The 16,794-nt window shown below is 37.5% G+C and overlaps 2 protein-coding genes across 4 annotated transcripts in view; both read right to left on the reverse strand.

The window, feature by feature from the left end:
- RCL1 (RNA terminal phosphate cyclase like 1) overlaps positions 1-16,794 on the reverse strand; it is a 197,443-nt gene that overhangs the window by 140,616 nt on the left and 40,033 nt on the right. The gene's annotated exons all lie outside the window — the stretch shown is intronic.
- SLC1A1 (solute carrier family 1 member 1) overlaps positions 1-16,794 on the reverse strand; it is a 51,549-nt gene that overhangs the window by 18,104 nt on the left and 16,651 nt on the right. For all 3 annotated transcript variants that reach the window (XM_066339979.1, XM_066339981.1, XM_066339980.1), the window contains 2 exons: positions 3,007-3,099; positions 1,289-1,403 (listed from right to left, as the gene is read on the reverse strand). In XM_066339979.1, the coding sequence (XP_066196076.1) occupies positions 1,289-1,403; positions 3,007-3,099 (208 nt within the window). The remainder of the gene's footprint in view (positions 1-1,288; positions 1,404-3,006; positions 3,100-16,794) is intronic.

Genomic DNA, 16,794 nt, shown 5'->3' on the forward strand with positions numbered 1-16,794 from the left:
TTAATGGTAAATTCTCCTGTGTTATTCTGGTGTCAAGGACCATTTTCACACACTGAAAAAAATAGATTTAGTGCAATGTGGTTGTGTGACTCCTTTTCCAAATGCCAATTTCAGATTTGAACAATTGCAAAAAGAAAGCATTAATTAGTTATTTGGTAAATATCCAATCCCATGCAGAAAAATGCATTTTTTATACTGAAGCAGAAGCTTTTATCTCCTCTACAGATCTTTCACAAGCTCCTGCCTTTAGTTTTCAAGTTTTTAAAGCAAAATCTATTCAAAAGCAGAATAAATTTTTACAAGTGTGGGGTTTTTCTTTATCTTTACAAGACTGTCTGGATTTGAATCCTAAATCCATTATTTTTATTCTTTATTATTTTTGAATATAAATATGTAGGAAAATTAATTCTAATTTATTTAAAAGAGAATTTCAGATATGTTAACTGCTAATTTACAGTCTTAAATTTGTTTGCAAGAAGTTGAGCTATAATCTATAGCAAATCCCCAAACTACTAGATTTGTGGCAGTTGATTCTTCCATGACAGATTAAGTAAAAACTCTATGAGAACAAAATGGTGGGCAGGAATAGTGACCCAGAACAGAGACTAAATACACCAGAAGAAAAAGATCATCAATAGAAATATTTTTGAAGGTACTATGTAGCCTCCCTTGAAAATGCAGCTTTTTTGGGGTGTTATTTTTCTTCAAATTCCTTAAAAATGGTAGCTCTGAAAATCTGCACATGTCTTCTGCAGACTTTTCTAGGGGTTTCCTTCTTCTAACCACTTTAAAATATCTATCATTGTCCATGATGCTAATGGGGAAAGACACATTATAAGGTTGTCTTAGATACTGGTGAAGCAGCAAACTTCTTGACTGTGGAACCCTTGCTGCCTTGACAAGGGGAACCACAGCTCTGTAATTTCAGCTGGTTGTCTGTGCTGGATGACACAGAAGCTGCCAGTCAGTAATCCACCAGTAATTGACCAATCCTTTATGGATCTTTTCCCCATAACAGATAAATCTAGCATGTCAAGTTCTGTGAAGGAGGGATTTTTTGTCACTGGTTTATTAGCCAAAGTCTATGGTGGACAGAGAGTTTTTTTAAACTCTTTGTGTAAACTGCTTTGAGTATATTTTTAAATCTCTAATTTGTTGAAATACAAGCTATTCTGCTCTAATTCATCCAAACGTTATCAGAAGGCATTTTATTGTATTACATATCACAACTTTATTTGTGTTGGGACTTCTGCAAAGGCGATATGGAAACTAAAAATGAAAATCTCACCTGAGCAGATCCAGCATGGCATCAACAGTATTGACTTCTGGTGTACTGCCCACTCTGTGAATCTCACTTGCTCTTTGAGTCACTCCAGGTTTAATGGTCACAACAAGGATAATCCCTGCAGAAGGAGAAGCAGAAGGAGAAGCTCACAGTGTAAGCAGAGGCATTGGTGTATTCTTCCTCAGTATATCCTGTGTAGCCAAACTCTTTGTGAGCTCAACTAAATAAACACTTTCCCTGGGTACTTCTGCTGGTATGTGTAGAAAAAAAAAGTCTAAGGTAGTGTCCTTAAATGTGTGGGCTGCCCTAGTAGAGGAGGTACTTGCAGGCGTGCCCCTAGACTACACTACTTTAGCTTTGGTTTTGTATGCATTGTACTACATCACTACTGCTCACCAAGAGGGTAAATTACTTTAGCTGGGCTTCAGAGTAGCGTGCTGCTAACTTTTGCAGAGCAAATATATTTAATTGCTCTTTACTTTACCTTTGCGTATCTCTTCTTATTACTAGCTTTCAGATATGAATACAAGTGTGGACTGTCCTGTGACCCCAAAGTCACAGGGTATTTTATTAAAATTAGGTAGCAATAAAGTTATGTCAGAGAAGGACTTCAGAAAAAGAAAGAAATAAAAAAATTGTAGGTTAAGAAATACTAGATTTGATCTTGTAAATACTGAAATCAGTGACAAATTTTTCATTTACTTTAGTGACTTCATTTTAAGCATTTTTACAATTGTTATTCTCCAAATGCATATTATTTTTTCTCTTTTTTTTTTTTTCCTTATACAAGTCCAAAGAAAGCCAAAGAAAATGAAACTACCAAATTTCAGTGAAGGAAGAAAGAGGCCTTTGGATAATCCTTCAACCAGGCAGGAACAAGTCTTTCTAATGAATAAAAGCTCTGCATTATGAAACAAGTAATGTCACAATGCTATGGAACAACTTAGGATAGCAATGACCTTGGGAGATAGTCTGGTTTAAGACGTCACCCAGAGTTGGGACAATTTCAAGGTTAGATACATACTAATGTTAGTCTTTAAAAATACTCCTTCTTATGTATTGATGGAAATTTCCCAGACATATTAAAAAGATTGCTTTATTTTGTTTGTTATTTAAGAAGGCTGGCTGAGGATGTTTCTTTAAGCAAATATGGAACATGTCAATGTTGCTTGTCAGGAATGAACTTCCTATAAGAGGAGATGTGAATTTCTGAGATGTAGGATTGGAGCCTGGCAGTGACAGAGGGGAGAAAAAAACCTTTAAGGAAAGAAACAAGGTAACAAGGGAACCAGTATTTTGTGTCATTCTTTCAGGTGTGACACACTACATATTTTCTAGTCTGAGAATCAGGAACAAGCTGTCAGTTTTGCTATTGAGGAAGTTGACTTTGTATTTAAGGCTGGTCTTTGACATTCGTTTGGCTTTCTCAGTGCCAGTCACTTTTCACCTCAGCAGACAGCTCCTAATCTTCCCTGAGCTGAAATCTGAAATACATGGTGAAATTGCCTGTGGCTTCACATTGGATATGAACACAGCCCAGCCGTGGACAGCAGATCTAACTTCTCTCTTTATCTGACTATAGGTAATGTCAGGTTACCTGTACCTGGTATGATCCCCCATCTCGTCTCCATATCCTGTCTTGGAAAATTAGTAATGTCACAGTGCAGTACATTTGTAATTAGGCAATGCTGATGATTTAAAAAGTTACAGAATCAGAGTACCTAGTATTACCGCAATGACTGTAGTGGAGACATAATATACAACTGCTCGCAAACCAATCTTCCCAGAAATGTTAGAATCCAAAGCAGCAACACCTGCAAAAAACAGCCACAGAAGCAAAACAATAAAAACTAGTCTTGCAAGAATGTTGTCATTTTTGTACAGAGAAGTAATTATTGTCTCTTATTTCTATGCAGGAAAATTTTCCTTATTCAAGATGTTTCTAAGTACTTAATGGGTATTTGCACTTTTGAAAGTATCTGTAGCTGACCAGCATATTTGCTTCTGCTTCTTTGCAAAAATGTGTTGTTTTTTTTTTTCCTTTTTTTTCTAGGACAAAATTGTCACAATTAATTTCCTCATTCTTAACTAATAGCTTCACTTTTTCCAGATCTGTAACATTTTGGCTTTAAAGCTAAAACCCATGTGAAGGGAGTTGCTCAGGTCTGTTACTCCAGGTTACTCAACGGCACAGCAGACAAGTAAGGATCCTTTCTGATCATTAACAATCATTTCTGCATTAAAAGGTTTACTGTTTTTAAACTTTTGACTAAAGCCTTTTTCTGAAGGTTGGGTGGTTCACACTTCTCCACCTGTATATGTCATGGTCATGAACAGGAGGTAGATTTACTAATGAAGGTAAGGAAAGTGCTGAGACAGGTATTATACTGAGGTCAACTTAGCTTCTGGTAATAGTACTAAATGAAATTTCTCGCAAAGTATTTCTTAATTGTTTAAAAGATTTATACAAGTTGTATGTGTAAAATCAGTAACCAGGGAAAAATGAGCATTGTGACTCCAAAACTTGTCTGGCTTTCACAACATTAGTTAATAATTCACTGCTATCTCTTTATTATCCATTTGTGATCCATTTATATTTGTATGTTTATTGAGTCAGTTTATCAAAGACTGGCAAGATTCCTTTGTACGCAAAAGTAAAACCACCAGGAGGATATTTAACCTCAGAGAAGTGTGATTTTGTAGGGAAAAAATAGTTTCAAAAGTGAAGGAAGAAAACCCAAGACATCTGACATACATGTAACTTACTGATCTTTGAGCTCAAGAAGGATCTTACCAAGCACAGTTTAACCATGTGTGGATGTCTCTTTCAGAAGGTATATTAACTGCCCTGACAACTTGTGCCTGGAGACATATAATGTCTTACTAGTTCTGTTAATTGTTATTCAAAATGCAAATAATACTCAGAGGGGAGAATGAAGGTTATTTTATTTCATAAGCTGATTATCTTGGGGTTTTCCATGGGATAGTGTATCATCAGATTGAGTACAGGAGAACTACACATATATATAGAAATCATAACACAAAGATTATCTCACTTGTAGAGCAAATAAGGATAATTAATGAACTATTAATATGGCAGAGGAATACAGATTAATGCAAAGAAAAACAATGCCACAGCTATTACAGGAAGCTGTCAGCAGTAAGGATATTGTTTGAGGCACAAATAACAGAATGGACACAACGTCTGGGACATGATTTCTATATCTCACCTTGGGAACTGGGGGAAAAAAGGTAGAAAGGAGGACTTTTCCATTGCTGTGGGCTCAGCTGTGGAAATCATGGTTGCAAGAACTCCTTAGAATGGATGGTTTGGGGAGGAAATGGTTAAAACTGGAAGATCTAGGGAGGAGGAGGGAATATTTTAGACCAAAGTGACTTTGCAGCTGGGAATGTTAAAAATGTCAGTGTGGGAAAACTCCATTTATTATACCTAGTGTGGATCGCCCAGTGCCTGTTTTGAGAAGTGGAATTCCTATGGAGAGATAACACACCCTCACAGACGTGCAGGAAGCCTTCTGTTACAGCGAGGCAGGCCGCAGGCACTTCCCTCGTGCTGGCCGATAAAATGAGCTAAGCCTAAGGGAGACTGTGTCCATGTGTCTCTGCCACCTGGCATTGTTGGTGAGGTAATGAAATAAATCTACTCTGCATTTCAGCTGCCGCTTGACTTTTTTTTTTTTTTTTTTCTAAAACTTGTGCCTACCTTTTTGTTTGTTTGTTTGGGTTTTTTGTTTGTGGGGTTTTTTTGTTTGTTTCTTTGGTTCATTGTTTGGGGTTTTTTTGGGTTTTTTTGGGTTTTGCCTGACAGTCCTGTTGACTTAGTCAAGAGTCTAATAATCATGAAAGGTTATTTCCCTGGAGTAGTCAGTTATAAAGACCCTGCAGTTAATATGAAAGGAGATTACTGTGACAGGCATTGTTCTGGCTCCAAATAAAATCCCTTTGCAAACTGTTATGCTCAGTGGAGATATAGAGGTATAATAGAGGGTAAACTTTGCCCCTACCTTTTTAAACTGGATAACGATCCTCTTAGTGAGAAAGTTGTGCTAGGAACTAGCCTATCCTTCCATTGTCATGTTGGTGCTGCTTTGCTGGTAACCATAAAACCACACTAATCATTCAGACAGACATGGCTAGTATGATCTGAGAATGATCAAGTACAAGTATGATCTGAGAATGATTGGTGTGGGTTTTGCATTTTTTGGAAAGCTGCTGTACTCTGAAACCTGCATTTAGAATGACGTTTCCATTTAGAGATTGAAATAGCATTCACTACAAGTGCCACAGACACAGGTTTGCACTGGGTGATGTATACTGCTAAGCTCCTTTTTTTCTCCATGTTGGCTTGTTACCCATAGGAAAATACTACATATAATAATAGACTTCTATCCAGATATGTCCTACTGTCATGACTGAGCAATTGATAACATAATTGATAGCTACTGGCCTTTTTCTCAAGATAACTGAAAATTATTCCCTTCGTAGTTACATCATGGCTTTACAGATTTTTGGACATAACTGAAAGAGTTAACGGAAGATGTGTTGAACGACGCACTAACAGAACCACTAACTACAAAGTTAGTAGTACTAAACTACTACACAACACCAATTTCAGTTCGGAAGAAAACTAATTTCTCAAACCAAGACGGCACATACACTGCTCCAAAAGGAAAGCCTACGGTGTTATTTAACATTAGATCACAAAAGCAGTGTAATTAGGTTTGGTTATCTACTTTGGATTACCACTAAACTTTTACAACTAATTTATTTGTTTTTTCTTCCCTCAATCTATCCCCAAGTTTAAACATGTCTGAACAGATAAACTGGCAATATATTTTACTATATAGAGTTTGAACAGGCCGGATGGATTCTCCTCCATCCCTGGGCATTTCAAAACTGTGGTATTTCTGCTCAGTCCCTTAAATTTTCCTACAGAATATTTTGTAATTCAGCTGTAGCATAAAATGCAGTTCTATGGCTATGATACAGAAAAGCTTAAGTAAGATCATCATGAAAGACATCAACTGATACTAAAGTCTGTTACTCTATCTACCTCTCTGCCCATATCATTTTAGCAGAACAGAGTTAAGGTTTTAATAACTGAAGTTGAATTTTGGAATCAATTGTCTAGTCTTCTGCAATTAACCTTCCATGTTTTCTATGTTAGTCTCCATTTTGAAGTTCTTGGTACTCTTTTCCTTTTTGTGCTCAGTTTTCTCTATTTTGTATCACATACACTTGCAAAAGAATAAAACCCAAAACAATCAGTGAAATAAAGTCTCTCCCTTCTACTCTTTTTTTGTACGAAGACCTCAAAACCCCATCAAGGTGAAACACTTCACTGCAGCAATTTTTTTAAAATTATTCAAATTTAAGACTACTTCCCTGAAATACTACTGGATAAAGCTACCTAAGGGAATAGTCTGATTCAAACAAAACTAAGCTTAAATATGAAACATGGTGTTCTAGAATTTTTTACTAGTAGCCACTGAACATAAAATGTGTTCACTGTAAAAATGCATATGTACAAATGGCCAAATGGCTTTGGCTTGAAGTATAGTACTGTAATTCCAGAGTTGTTTGCTATGCTCTTGTGAGACCAGTGCTATGGTCCTGTGAGATCCGGTAGTGAAAAGGGTTGTGTGAAGGACTGGAATCAATCTCAGGGATCTTCTGACTTCCAGCAATTACCATCTTCTTAGTTCCCTAGGGGTAACACCTACATCCTTAGAAATTGTGACACCATTCTACAGATTGGAGTACAAGCAGCTGTGCACTCAGATCTATGCTTCCAGGAACTCTTTTTCACTACATTATGAGAGACTTAATCTACAATTTTCTCCAGTGGTTGACTCTGTTCAACAGCAACGATCATACCTAGACCCCCTGGAATTTTTTATTGCTGCTTTACGAATTTCAGTGTCGTCATCAAGTCCATCTCTTGCAGTACTTCTTAGCTGTTCTCAAACTTCTGAAGACTGGTGGAAGCTGACAGGATCATCGCTCTATTTGCACGACACATCGATCATTATATATAATCCATAAAAGGCCGAAGGAAGAGTCTGGCTCAAGGTCCTTCCAAGTTCACACTACTGCCAGGCACATGATACATTTCTCTATTAGTTTTAGAAGCTAATTAAGTTCTGATGAAAAACAGCTCAAGTATGGTGCACATCAACTGTACACAATTCTCTCAGCATTTTGATATCTAATTTCCAATTGTTACAAAAATATAACATAAACATTTCCTGAAGAATAGAACCGTATAGCTTTTAGATCTTCTCAGTTATTACCACAATGCTGATTCAACAGCAAAACACAGTTCTGAAACTGCTCCAAACTGCCAGCAGCCTCGTTATTTTAATTGGGGAATTTCTGTGGTCACTAGATAAATCACAAAATAATTCTCAGCTTCTCTCAGGTGTTCACACTTTATTTCTTCATGTCCATTTTGGCTCTTCTAGCTGCAATATGCAGTCATTACATCACAGAAATTATATGATTGGTGAACATCTAGGAGAAAAAAATTTTTTTACAGAATGTTGCATAAGACATATAAAAATAGAAAACCATACCTGGCTCTTTAAATGCATACAGAGAATTTCAGTAGGCAATCCTTCTAATGGGACCACAATGTCTTAAATGAAATAGGTAATGTTATTTTATGGTTGGGGTAAACTATGTTATGTGTTGTTGTAAAAATGTAATATTTATTCTTTAAAAAATACTAAGGAAAAAAACCCAAAATCAGTGCTGACACTCTGCCTGTGATAAATGGCTGCCTGAAATGCATGAAGTATCTTGCCTTTAAAAGATGGAGCTGGGATTGTTTCTAATTTAAGACATGAGCAGTATTAAAATTTCAGCTGCATCTGACTGGTATGACCTCTCTGTTCCAAAGTGGTTTTGAAATGTCATTTACCTAGTACTGAGAGTTCTCATTTAATCCACTGGTCATCACAGAGCTGGTGATCAGGCCATAAAAACAACCTTTCTTAGATGCAAGTGAAAGTTTTGAATTATTTGCCATACCTTTCTTCTACTTGCAATAGGAAACACTACCAATACTAAAACAGTATTTGGCCTTTGGAAGAGAGACATGCTTTTTATCTGAGGAGTGTACACCAAATTCTAGCTCCAGTGTTGAGCAAGCTTATTGCTCGCACAAGCAGTGTGTAGCAAGCTTATTGCTTATTTTCTTATTTCTCTATGTAACTAGGAGAATCCAAATCTGCATTCTTGTTCCATGAGCTATACCAACTCTAATTGGTTACTGCTAGGAAAGAAAGGCATCTCAGACATGTAAGACTAGATTTCATCATCATATTTCCATGTAAATTTTGTCATTATTTAATAGCTGGGTCATAGACACAAACATGAAAATTTCCTTTAAACTACAGGGAAAGGCCCTTTCTGCTGTCCCATAACTTGGGACAGTTCAAACATAAATTCAGAAGAATGGTTTTCTCAGGGCTTCTGAAAAGAAAGGATTCCAAACCCAGTTGTCCTTTGGCCTTTTGTTCTTGGCCGAGTATTTCCTTTTGTCCTTCATCTACGCTCACTTTTTGAAGGGAAAAATCCTTCTGTATACAATTCAGAAAATAAGTGCAATGAAGGAATCACTGTGGTGAATTCATAGCCTATGCTTCACTGAAGACATTTTTGAGTCATCTATGGTTTTTCCCTCTTCCCATTTCAGACTCTGAGCCCTTTCTCCCCCATTTTGCCTTTTTATTTCCATGATTTAGTAGTATAAGTTTGCCCTGACTGTCATTAATCTCCTGAAAGGTAATTTTCTTCGTATTCTGCCTGAAATTTCAGTTTTCAAACTAGGTTCAACAGCAATTTGTGTTGCTTCTTCCAAAAGCTGAATCTTTTCCTTTTTTTTTTTTTTTTTTTGGTGCTCTGTGGAACTCTCTGGGAAATGCAATACCATGTTCCTCATGTATCAACAAGACAATCAGGACCAAATAAGTAGTGCACAACTGTCTACTAAAATACCACTCACATGAAGGACTTCAGACAGCATGATGTTATGTATGAGTTCACTGCTTATCTAAGACAAAGTATTTATTACTATTGCCTGTACATCACTCTCAAACATCTTTCACTTCTTATGCATCTCATAATTTTACTTTTCTCTTGTGTTTACTGTCGGGGGCCTTGGAAGGATTTTTTGCAACTAGACTTTCCCCAGCTAACTGAATGACCTCTTTAGCCTCTCATTAGGACAGTTCCAAGTCAGATGTTGGTTAAGAAGACCAGGTAATGAAAAAGCTATGGCAAATGGAAGCTCCAAACACACAGTAATATGTAGTGTCTCAAATGAGATTTTTCATGATCTACTGTCTTTAATGTTTTTACTAGAAGTCTTCTGTTCCTATTCTATCAGTTCTTTTACAACAGCTGTTATCCTGTCTTTTCAAATTTCACTGTTACTTGCTGTAAAGGAAAAGGATTTCTATGGCAGCTTGTAGCAATTACCTTTTCAATAGACTTGACAAAAATTTCCTTAATTGCTCTTCTTTGGAACAAATGATTTTTACTCCACTAGTATGTTGTGCAAATGCAAAGAAGAACATCTTATAAATGAAATGAAAAAAACAAGCACATGACAGAGGGGCAGTGTGAGGGAAAGAGTGGAAAAGGGAGATAGATGCATGCAGGTAATGCCTAAGCATCTGTTTGTGCTATTTAAATAACACCAAAAATTCAAGTCAGAAAATTCTCAGTTTCTAATTACATGATCTAATGAGACTTGGATTAGCATGTCAAATACTGCTCTTTGAACTTCTGAGAGGCATTTTAAAAAGATTATTTGGAAAAAAACCCCCAACAAACAGATTAAAGTGTAGAATGCAACCATATGTACAACAGCCCAAATCGTGAGAATGTTTAGGATCATTTAAGATGGGGTTGGAAAAGTAGTTGTAATGAATCTTTCTAAATGCCAGATAAGGTGGGATGGGAGACGAACAGTTTATAGCAATGAAAGGGTGAAGATCACTATAAAACAGAGGGAAATTCATATAGGATTTAAAGAAAAATTTATGACCCTGAATATCAGTTTGCTAAGGGACTGTTGTGCTGTATTCTTGGCAGTTGGCATAATCATTGTATTATGACCTTTCCCTACAGAGCTTATTGGAGACATGCAGAGAAAGAGGGTATTAGTACCACCTTCTGTTCATCACTTTTAAGAATATTTTTTCTCTAGAAAGCTCTTAAGAGATTATATAATCTTAATGCCTTTTCAGGAGAGATGACGTTCCTTGGCTGGAATATAAGAAAAATTTAAAAGGAGGGAAGATGACACATCTATCTACCAAGATGGACAGGCTAACAAGATTCATTACAGAAATCAGATTCAGTTCAAGGATGTAACAGAAATATGGCCCCTGCACTGTTGCTGGTGATACATGTATGGAATACATACAGAAAACCTGTAGTATTGAAAATAATTGAATTCCCTCGAAATTATTGGTGGCAAAATGTATAGGTGGACAAGGTTTAACTTCCAAGTTATTAAAAAAGTCCTTCAACATGACACTGCACTGCATTTTTAATCGATTGTGATATCTGCTCACAGGGAAATGGAGTGAAAAAGGTGAATGAAACTGGTTTATCTAGTGGAACAGTTGTTTATGTTCTGAACCCCACAAGAGAACAGCAGAAGACACCAAGTGACTTTAGACCCATCTACAGTGGTGCCACCAGCAGTCCTCACAGTGTTATGGCTAGGACAGGAGGCAGAAACAGCTGGTGCCACAAAATGGCTGTTGTGCTGGAGCTCTTTGCCCTTCAGAGCTGGTGGTAGTCATGCTCCATGAACCAGAAGTGCACTTCAAAGTCTTATTACTATAATTTAAAACCTTAAATAATGTAGGGCCTGTCTCAGTTGTATAAGGTCAACTGATACTGATGGGAAAGCAGTAGATGATTATGATAGAAGTAATCTGAAGAAGACGGGCACAAAGTTTTGTCCATTAATAACCCATGACTCTGCTATCCTGCCTGCCTCAATGACTGCACATGGACAGCAGGACAGAACTTTGAGCATCCCTCAGTACAACTGAAGGCAGGACTCATTAACATTACTGTAGTGCTTTCTTGACCTTCACAAAATTAATGATACAGAGGGAAGAGGTGAGTCTCCTGTCTGAGCTCAGATAACTACTTTACTAATACTATCTAATGGATCTGATTTTCTTGGAAGTTCTTTTGGCTTAAGAACATGCAGGTACTTCAGAAGACAGTCCCTGAGTATGTTAAGCTAGACCAGTAATTTCCCAAGGACTGTGCTGGTGAAGCACACAGCCTGTTAAAGATGCCTCAGTAATGGAGCATCTCACAATAGCTGCACTTCTTGGACTTGTACAAATGGAAACTGCTGAGGCAGCTGCCATCTCAGGAATGATGACACCAGAGAAAAATGGATTTGGATGCCCTGCATTATAGGAAAAAACCCAGATTTGTCCTCCCGCCATTCCCTTACCTCTACTCCTTTACAGTACTGTAAATAAATGTATACACAATGTATATTTGAAATGGAACTAGCAGGTCTATTCCTGGGCATCACCACAGTCTTAGCATATTCTAACTTAAATTACAAATAGAGTGGGCAAAATAAATAAAAAAATGGTTGTTTAAAATCTGAACTGTTCTGATTTTTAAAAATAAACATGAGAAATAAGAACAATCTGATTAATTCCAATTTTTTTCTCATTGCATTCTAGCTCTTTTGTATCCTATTTTGTATATTTTGTTTTCATTCTCCAAATCCTTTGGCACTGTGATAAAACAAACTAGTATCCTTCCAGACACAGATTCAACACAGATCTAAGGTAGAAAACTCACCCTTTAATTTTGAACAACTGAAAAGGACAAATAACCTAGTCAACAGATCCATTCATCAGTCACAATCTAACATACCCTTTACACAGGGAAAATAGCAGACTCTGCAAATGCAAAAAGTCATATGGCTTTAGTAATTCACTGAGATATTTTTCTATCTCAAGCAGTTTTAAGAGGCAGCCAGATTTGTTGTGAAATCATTACTTTTGTACTGTTAATAGCAAGTGCAAGTAAGAGTGTATATTTGGCACTGGGAAAACTGGAATGGGCATGATCCTTCAGACTGCAGTGGACCAGCAGACAAAGTAGACCCCAAAGTAAAGCAAGAGTTTACTTCTATAGTCATGGAAGCTTGATAGTTTTGCCAGACCCACAGCTCCAGAGATGTTATTTATAGCTCACATAAAGCTGCCCTGAGAGAGGTAAGTGATACTGTCTCTTTTTCCACTGTTCCTGAAGTATGCTATGAGTACCTGCAAATGCCTCATCAACTGCTTTAAGAAATTTTAGTGTTCTCCATAGCTGAGCCTGCACAAATTCACAATGCAGGAAATTCTCATGTATCTCTTCTAGTCTCTTTGAAGTTGTCTGTGAAGGCCGAAAGTGCAGGAAAGGTCAGAAACATAAGAAAAAGCTGTATTAATATTTTGTCAGGGAGAAAAGATAAGAAATGAGGGAGAGATTATTGCAGAACTTGAAACAGACGTTGAATAGCTGATAAAACCATGTCATTAATATTGAGATCTGAGATATGGACCTGCTGTGCTATGTATAACATCTTCTAACACAAAGCTAAAATTTCTGGCATTTATAGGTAGCTCTAGAAAAATCATCAAAGAAAGGTCATTTATCACATATGTGACGTGAATTTTTTGACAGAACACATTCAAGCCCTAAAGAAGAAAGACCTCCATATCAAGATCCATGGCTTATAGTTTGAAAATCAGTGTGGTAGGCAGCATGATATAACCCCATCTGAGAAGGACCGATTGAAGAGAGATGGGAAGTAGACCCATGGCATTCTCGTAGTATTTTGATGTCTAGGGGTGTTGCATTAAGATCCAGATCTCCTAACACTAGGTACTAACAAGGAACTTAGATGCAGGAAATAAGGCTAGACAATTTATGTGGATTGGTAAGCTTCAAACTGGGCAAGTATGTTTCCTCAGCTTGTGACCAAGTACAAAGGAACAACAGTTGAGGAAACTTGACAGTTGTCTCCAACCTAAGTTCTGCTGTGATCCTGACAGAAAAGATTTGCAAACATTTCCTTCTGTTGCATACTGTGTGAATTTAACTTCATTACAAAGAAAGCCAAAAGTGATTGATTAAAGAGGACTAATCTGCTCAGTATGCACCCTTGATGAAACACACTGCACAACACCAGGGAATTTCCATTCTCAGAATGAAACTAGAGTTGTGAATTTCCAAGATTTTCAAAGATATTTTATATGTTGTAAGTACTCCCAAAATGATTAGATTTAAGTCTCAAAACTCCCATGAAGCATACAAGAGATTCCTATCAATTCTCCCTACAGGACACCTAAAAATAACTTCCTTTTTTTTTTTTTTTTTTTATGTATTTGTCTAATATTTCTTCTTTTAGAGCATTACTTCAAAAAAGTGGATTTGGGGTGTAGAGTATTATACTCAGTAGAGCTGTGGTTCTGATGTCATGGCAATGGTCTTGAGTAACACTCTAGGCTTTTGATTTTCATTTTCAATTTTTCCATGTTACTACAGCAGGAGACATAAAACACAAATAATTTCTTGACATGAATGATGCATTAGTGTGGTACGAATTAATTTGAGGTATAGCAACCTCATAGGTAGACAAAAGAGCTCTATATTTTGAACTGAATTATCATGGGTAGACTTTTGGCTCAGAGTAAATAAGTTTACATATGAATCCATTAAAATGATTATGAGAAGAAGAGAATAATTAAAATTTGGCTCTGAAAGAGAGTATTACTCAAGACTATTTCATCCCCAAAGCAAGGTCCTACTAACCTGTCCTGGGTTGTAGTTTAGGATGTATTCTATCACCATCTTCAGTTAATGGCCCATCAATGCCTTGTGCATGACTCCCTCTGGGAGTTCTCTCTCTTTAATGGGCCATCAAGGCCCTCTTCCATGACTCATCATCCCATTGTGAGATGCTCCACCCATGGGGAGGAGCTAAGCATTCTCACCTGGATATAAGCTGGGATTTGGGACAGTAGAAGCAGCCCTCACCCACTGGATTCCCAGAGGACCAGAGCTACCAGACCTTTCTATGAGATCACTGCTTCAGGAAGACACCTCGTCTGGACTGCTTCCATCACCCTGATCAGGTTGTATTCTGACTCTGTCAGTGGTTTTATTTCTTTTCGTATTTCTTTTTGTATTTATTTTATTTTATTTTATTTTCCTTTTCTTCTCATTAAATTTTATTTCTGACTTAGAGCCTCTCACTTGGTTTGTTTTCAAACCACAACATAACCACAATTTTCAAAACAAATACATGCTTAGTGCTTCCGTTAGTTTTCGACTGGGCTGTGGTTATGCTTCCAGGCAGCTTAGTGGAAAAATTCCACAAATTGCAACTTGTACTCTAAATAAGTGTGTTAACAGTGCTTTTCTTCTCTTCCACTCAGAAGAGCTGGATTTGTGAATTAAAACCACATTCTACAAACCCCTCCATTTGACCAGAGGGAGAATTTTGCCTTTTGAATTTGAAAATAAAGGTAAGGGTTTTTCTGCTCTAAATAGAGCTCCAAGGAGAAAGAAGAGGCATGATTTAATTGAGGAAATCACTGAAGGTTTTCTCACCAAGATGGAATTTATTCCAACAAGATAAAATTACTAATACTTTAAGTTTTGCAGAAAATCCTGAAATCTCAAGGAGTGATTTCAACCTCCACTCTCTTTGCTGTGGCTTCATTTACATCATTGTGTGCAAACAGATTGGGATGTGGTCCTGGGACATGCATTTGTGGACAGCTCCACATCTCTAAAGCATAAGCTGATTCTTTTCAGGATGGGACATGACCTTTTAAGACATTATAATCCTAAGAAAGAAAACGACAGATTGCATGTTCAAAAATGTCTTGGTGACATATTTTGAATCATAGAACGGTTTGGGTTGGAAGGGACCTTAAAGATCCTCCAGTTCCAACACATTTGCCAATGGCAGGGACACCCTTCATAAGACAGGTTGCTCAAGTCTCCATCCAACAGGACTTTGGACATTTCTGGGGATGGGGCACAACTTCACGAGTTTACCTGTTCCAGTGCCTCACAAACCTCACAGTAAAGAATTTCTTTTCACTATCTAATCTAAACCTACTTGTTTTCAGTTTAAAGCCTTGTCTCAGCTCTCAGCATGTCTCAGCATGTTTGCCCATGCAAAAAGACCCCCTCCAGCTCTCTCAGTCAATTCAAGCGTTGGAATGCTGGAACAAGGTCTCCCTGTAACCTTCTCTTCTGCATACTGAACAAGCCTGTGAATTTGCTGAAGAAGCACTCAGCTCCATCATCAACCATTGATAAAATATTAAACAGGATTGGTCCCATTATTGATCCCTGGGCTACATCACTACTGACTTGTGTCCAGCCAGATTTGTGCTGGTGATCACAGCCTTCTGGTTTGCCCATTCAGACAGGTTTCAGTTTGCCTCACTGTGCAATTATCTAATCTGTATTCTATCAGTTGTTCTGTAGGGATGTTTTGGGAGACTGTCAAAAACCTTACTAAAGTCAAGTTATACCACATGACCTCTCTGAAATTCTGAATTTTCAGATCAAAAGCAAAATTCACACTCTCAAATGTTATTGTAAAGAAGCGAACAAAGAGGGAAAGGAAAAATTTATGGAAGATCCAGGATTTGTCCTCAGCTATGACTGTAAACAAGACAGCTCACTGTCTGCCTTACTGATAGTGGCAAGGCTACGTATTTCTGCATTTGACAGTATCTTTTCTAGAATGAGACCCAAAAGTATTTTCTTCCAAAGAAACCTCGTCATTCTTGATTAAATGTGGAACATGCAAGGAAAGGACCACAGTCTGCATGCTGGCCAGTTGTCTTTGGTAGGACCAGATGTGTTCTGAGGAAGTTCACCTCCTTGGAATATATGTATTTTGCAGACCCCTTTAGGGCCTGATCTGATGATCACAGCTGTTGGACCTGTGTATGTGTTCACATGCTCACTGGCAGACACTTGCAGTAAAAGCAGCAACAACAATTTAGCTGGTCCAGATTAAAGTCTTTTTAGTTTACAAGTTAAGGGGATGCAATTAGCTCACCGTAAGAGAAAAACACTTTTGTGTTATTGTGCCTTTGCTGCAGGTTCAGTGTGTGCACCAGAGACAGCTGCAATGGCTTATCTGGTACATAACTGTAACCAGACTGTGATGCTGAGTCCAAAGGTGTCTAGGAAGTTTTGATGCCTTTTGTAAATTTATGCCATGTCAAAATACTAGATTTTGGTTACAGGTAACAGTTTTTTGCATGAATCATCAAGACAAAATTGGGAGGAGTGGCTGATGTATGAGATGGTTATATGGTCACTCAAAGGTGATGTGCTGGAGAATTAGTCTGAGAGAGATCTTGTGGAGTTCAACAAGAAGAAATGCAGAGCTCTACATTTGGGCA

Source organism: Sylvia atricapilla, chromosome Z, assembly GCF_009819655.1.
Source record: "Sylvia atricapilla isolate bSylAtr1 chromosome Z, bSylAtr1.pri, whole genome shotgun sequence".
In the NCBI taxonomy this organism is placed as follows: domain Eukaryota; kingdom Metazoa; phylum Chordata; class Aves; order Passeriformes; family Sylviidae; genus Sylvia; species Sylvia atricapilla.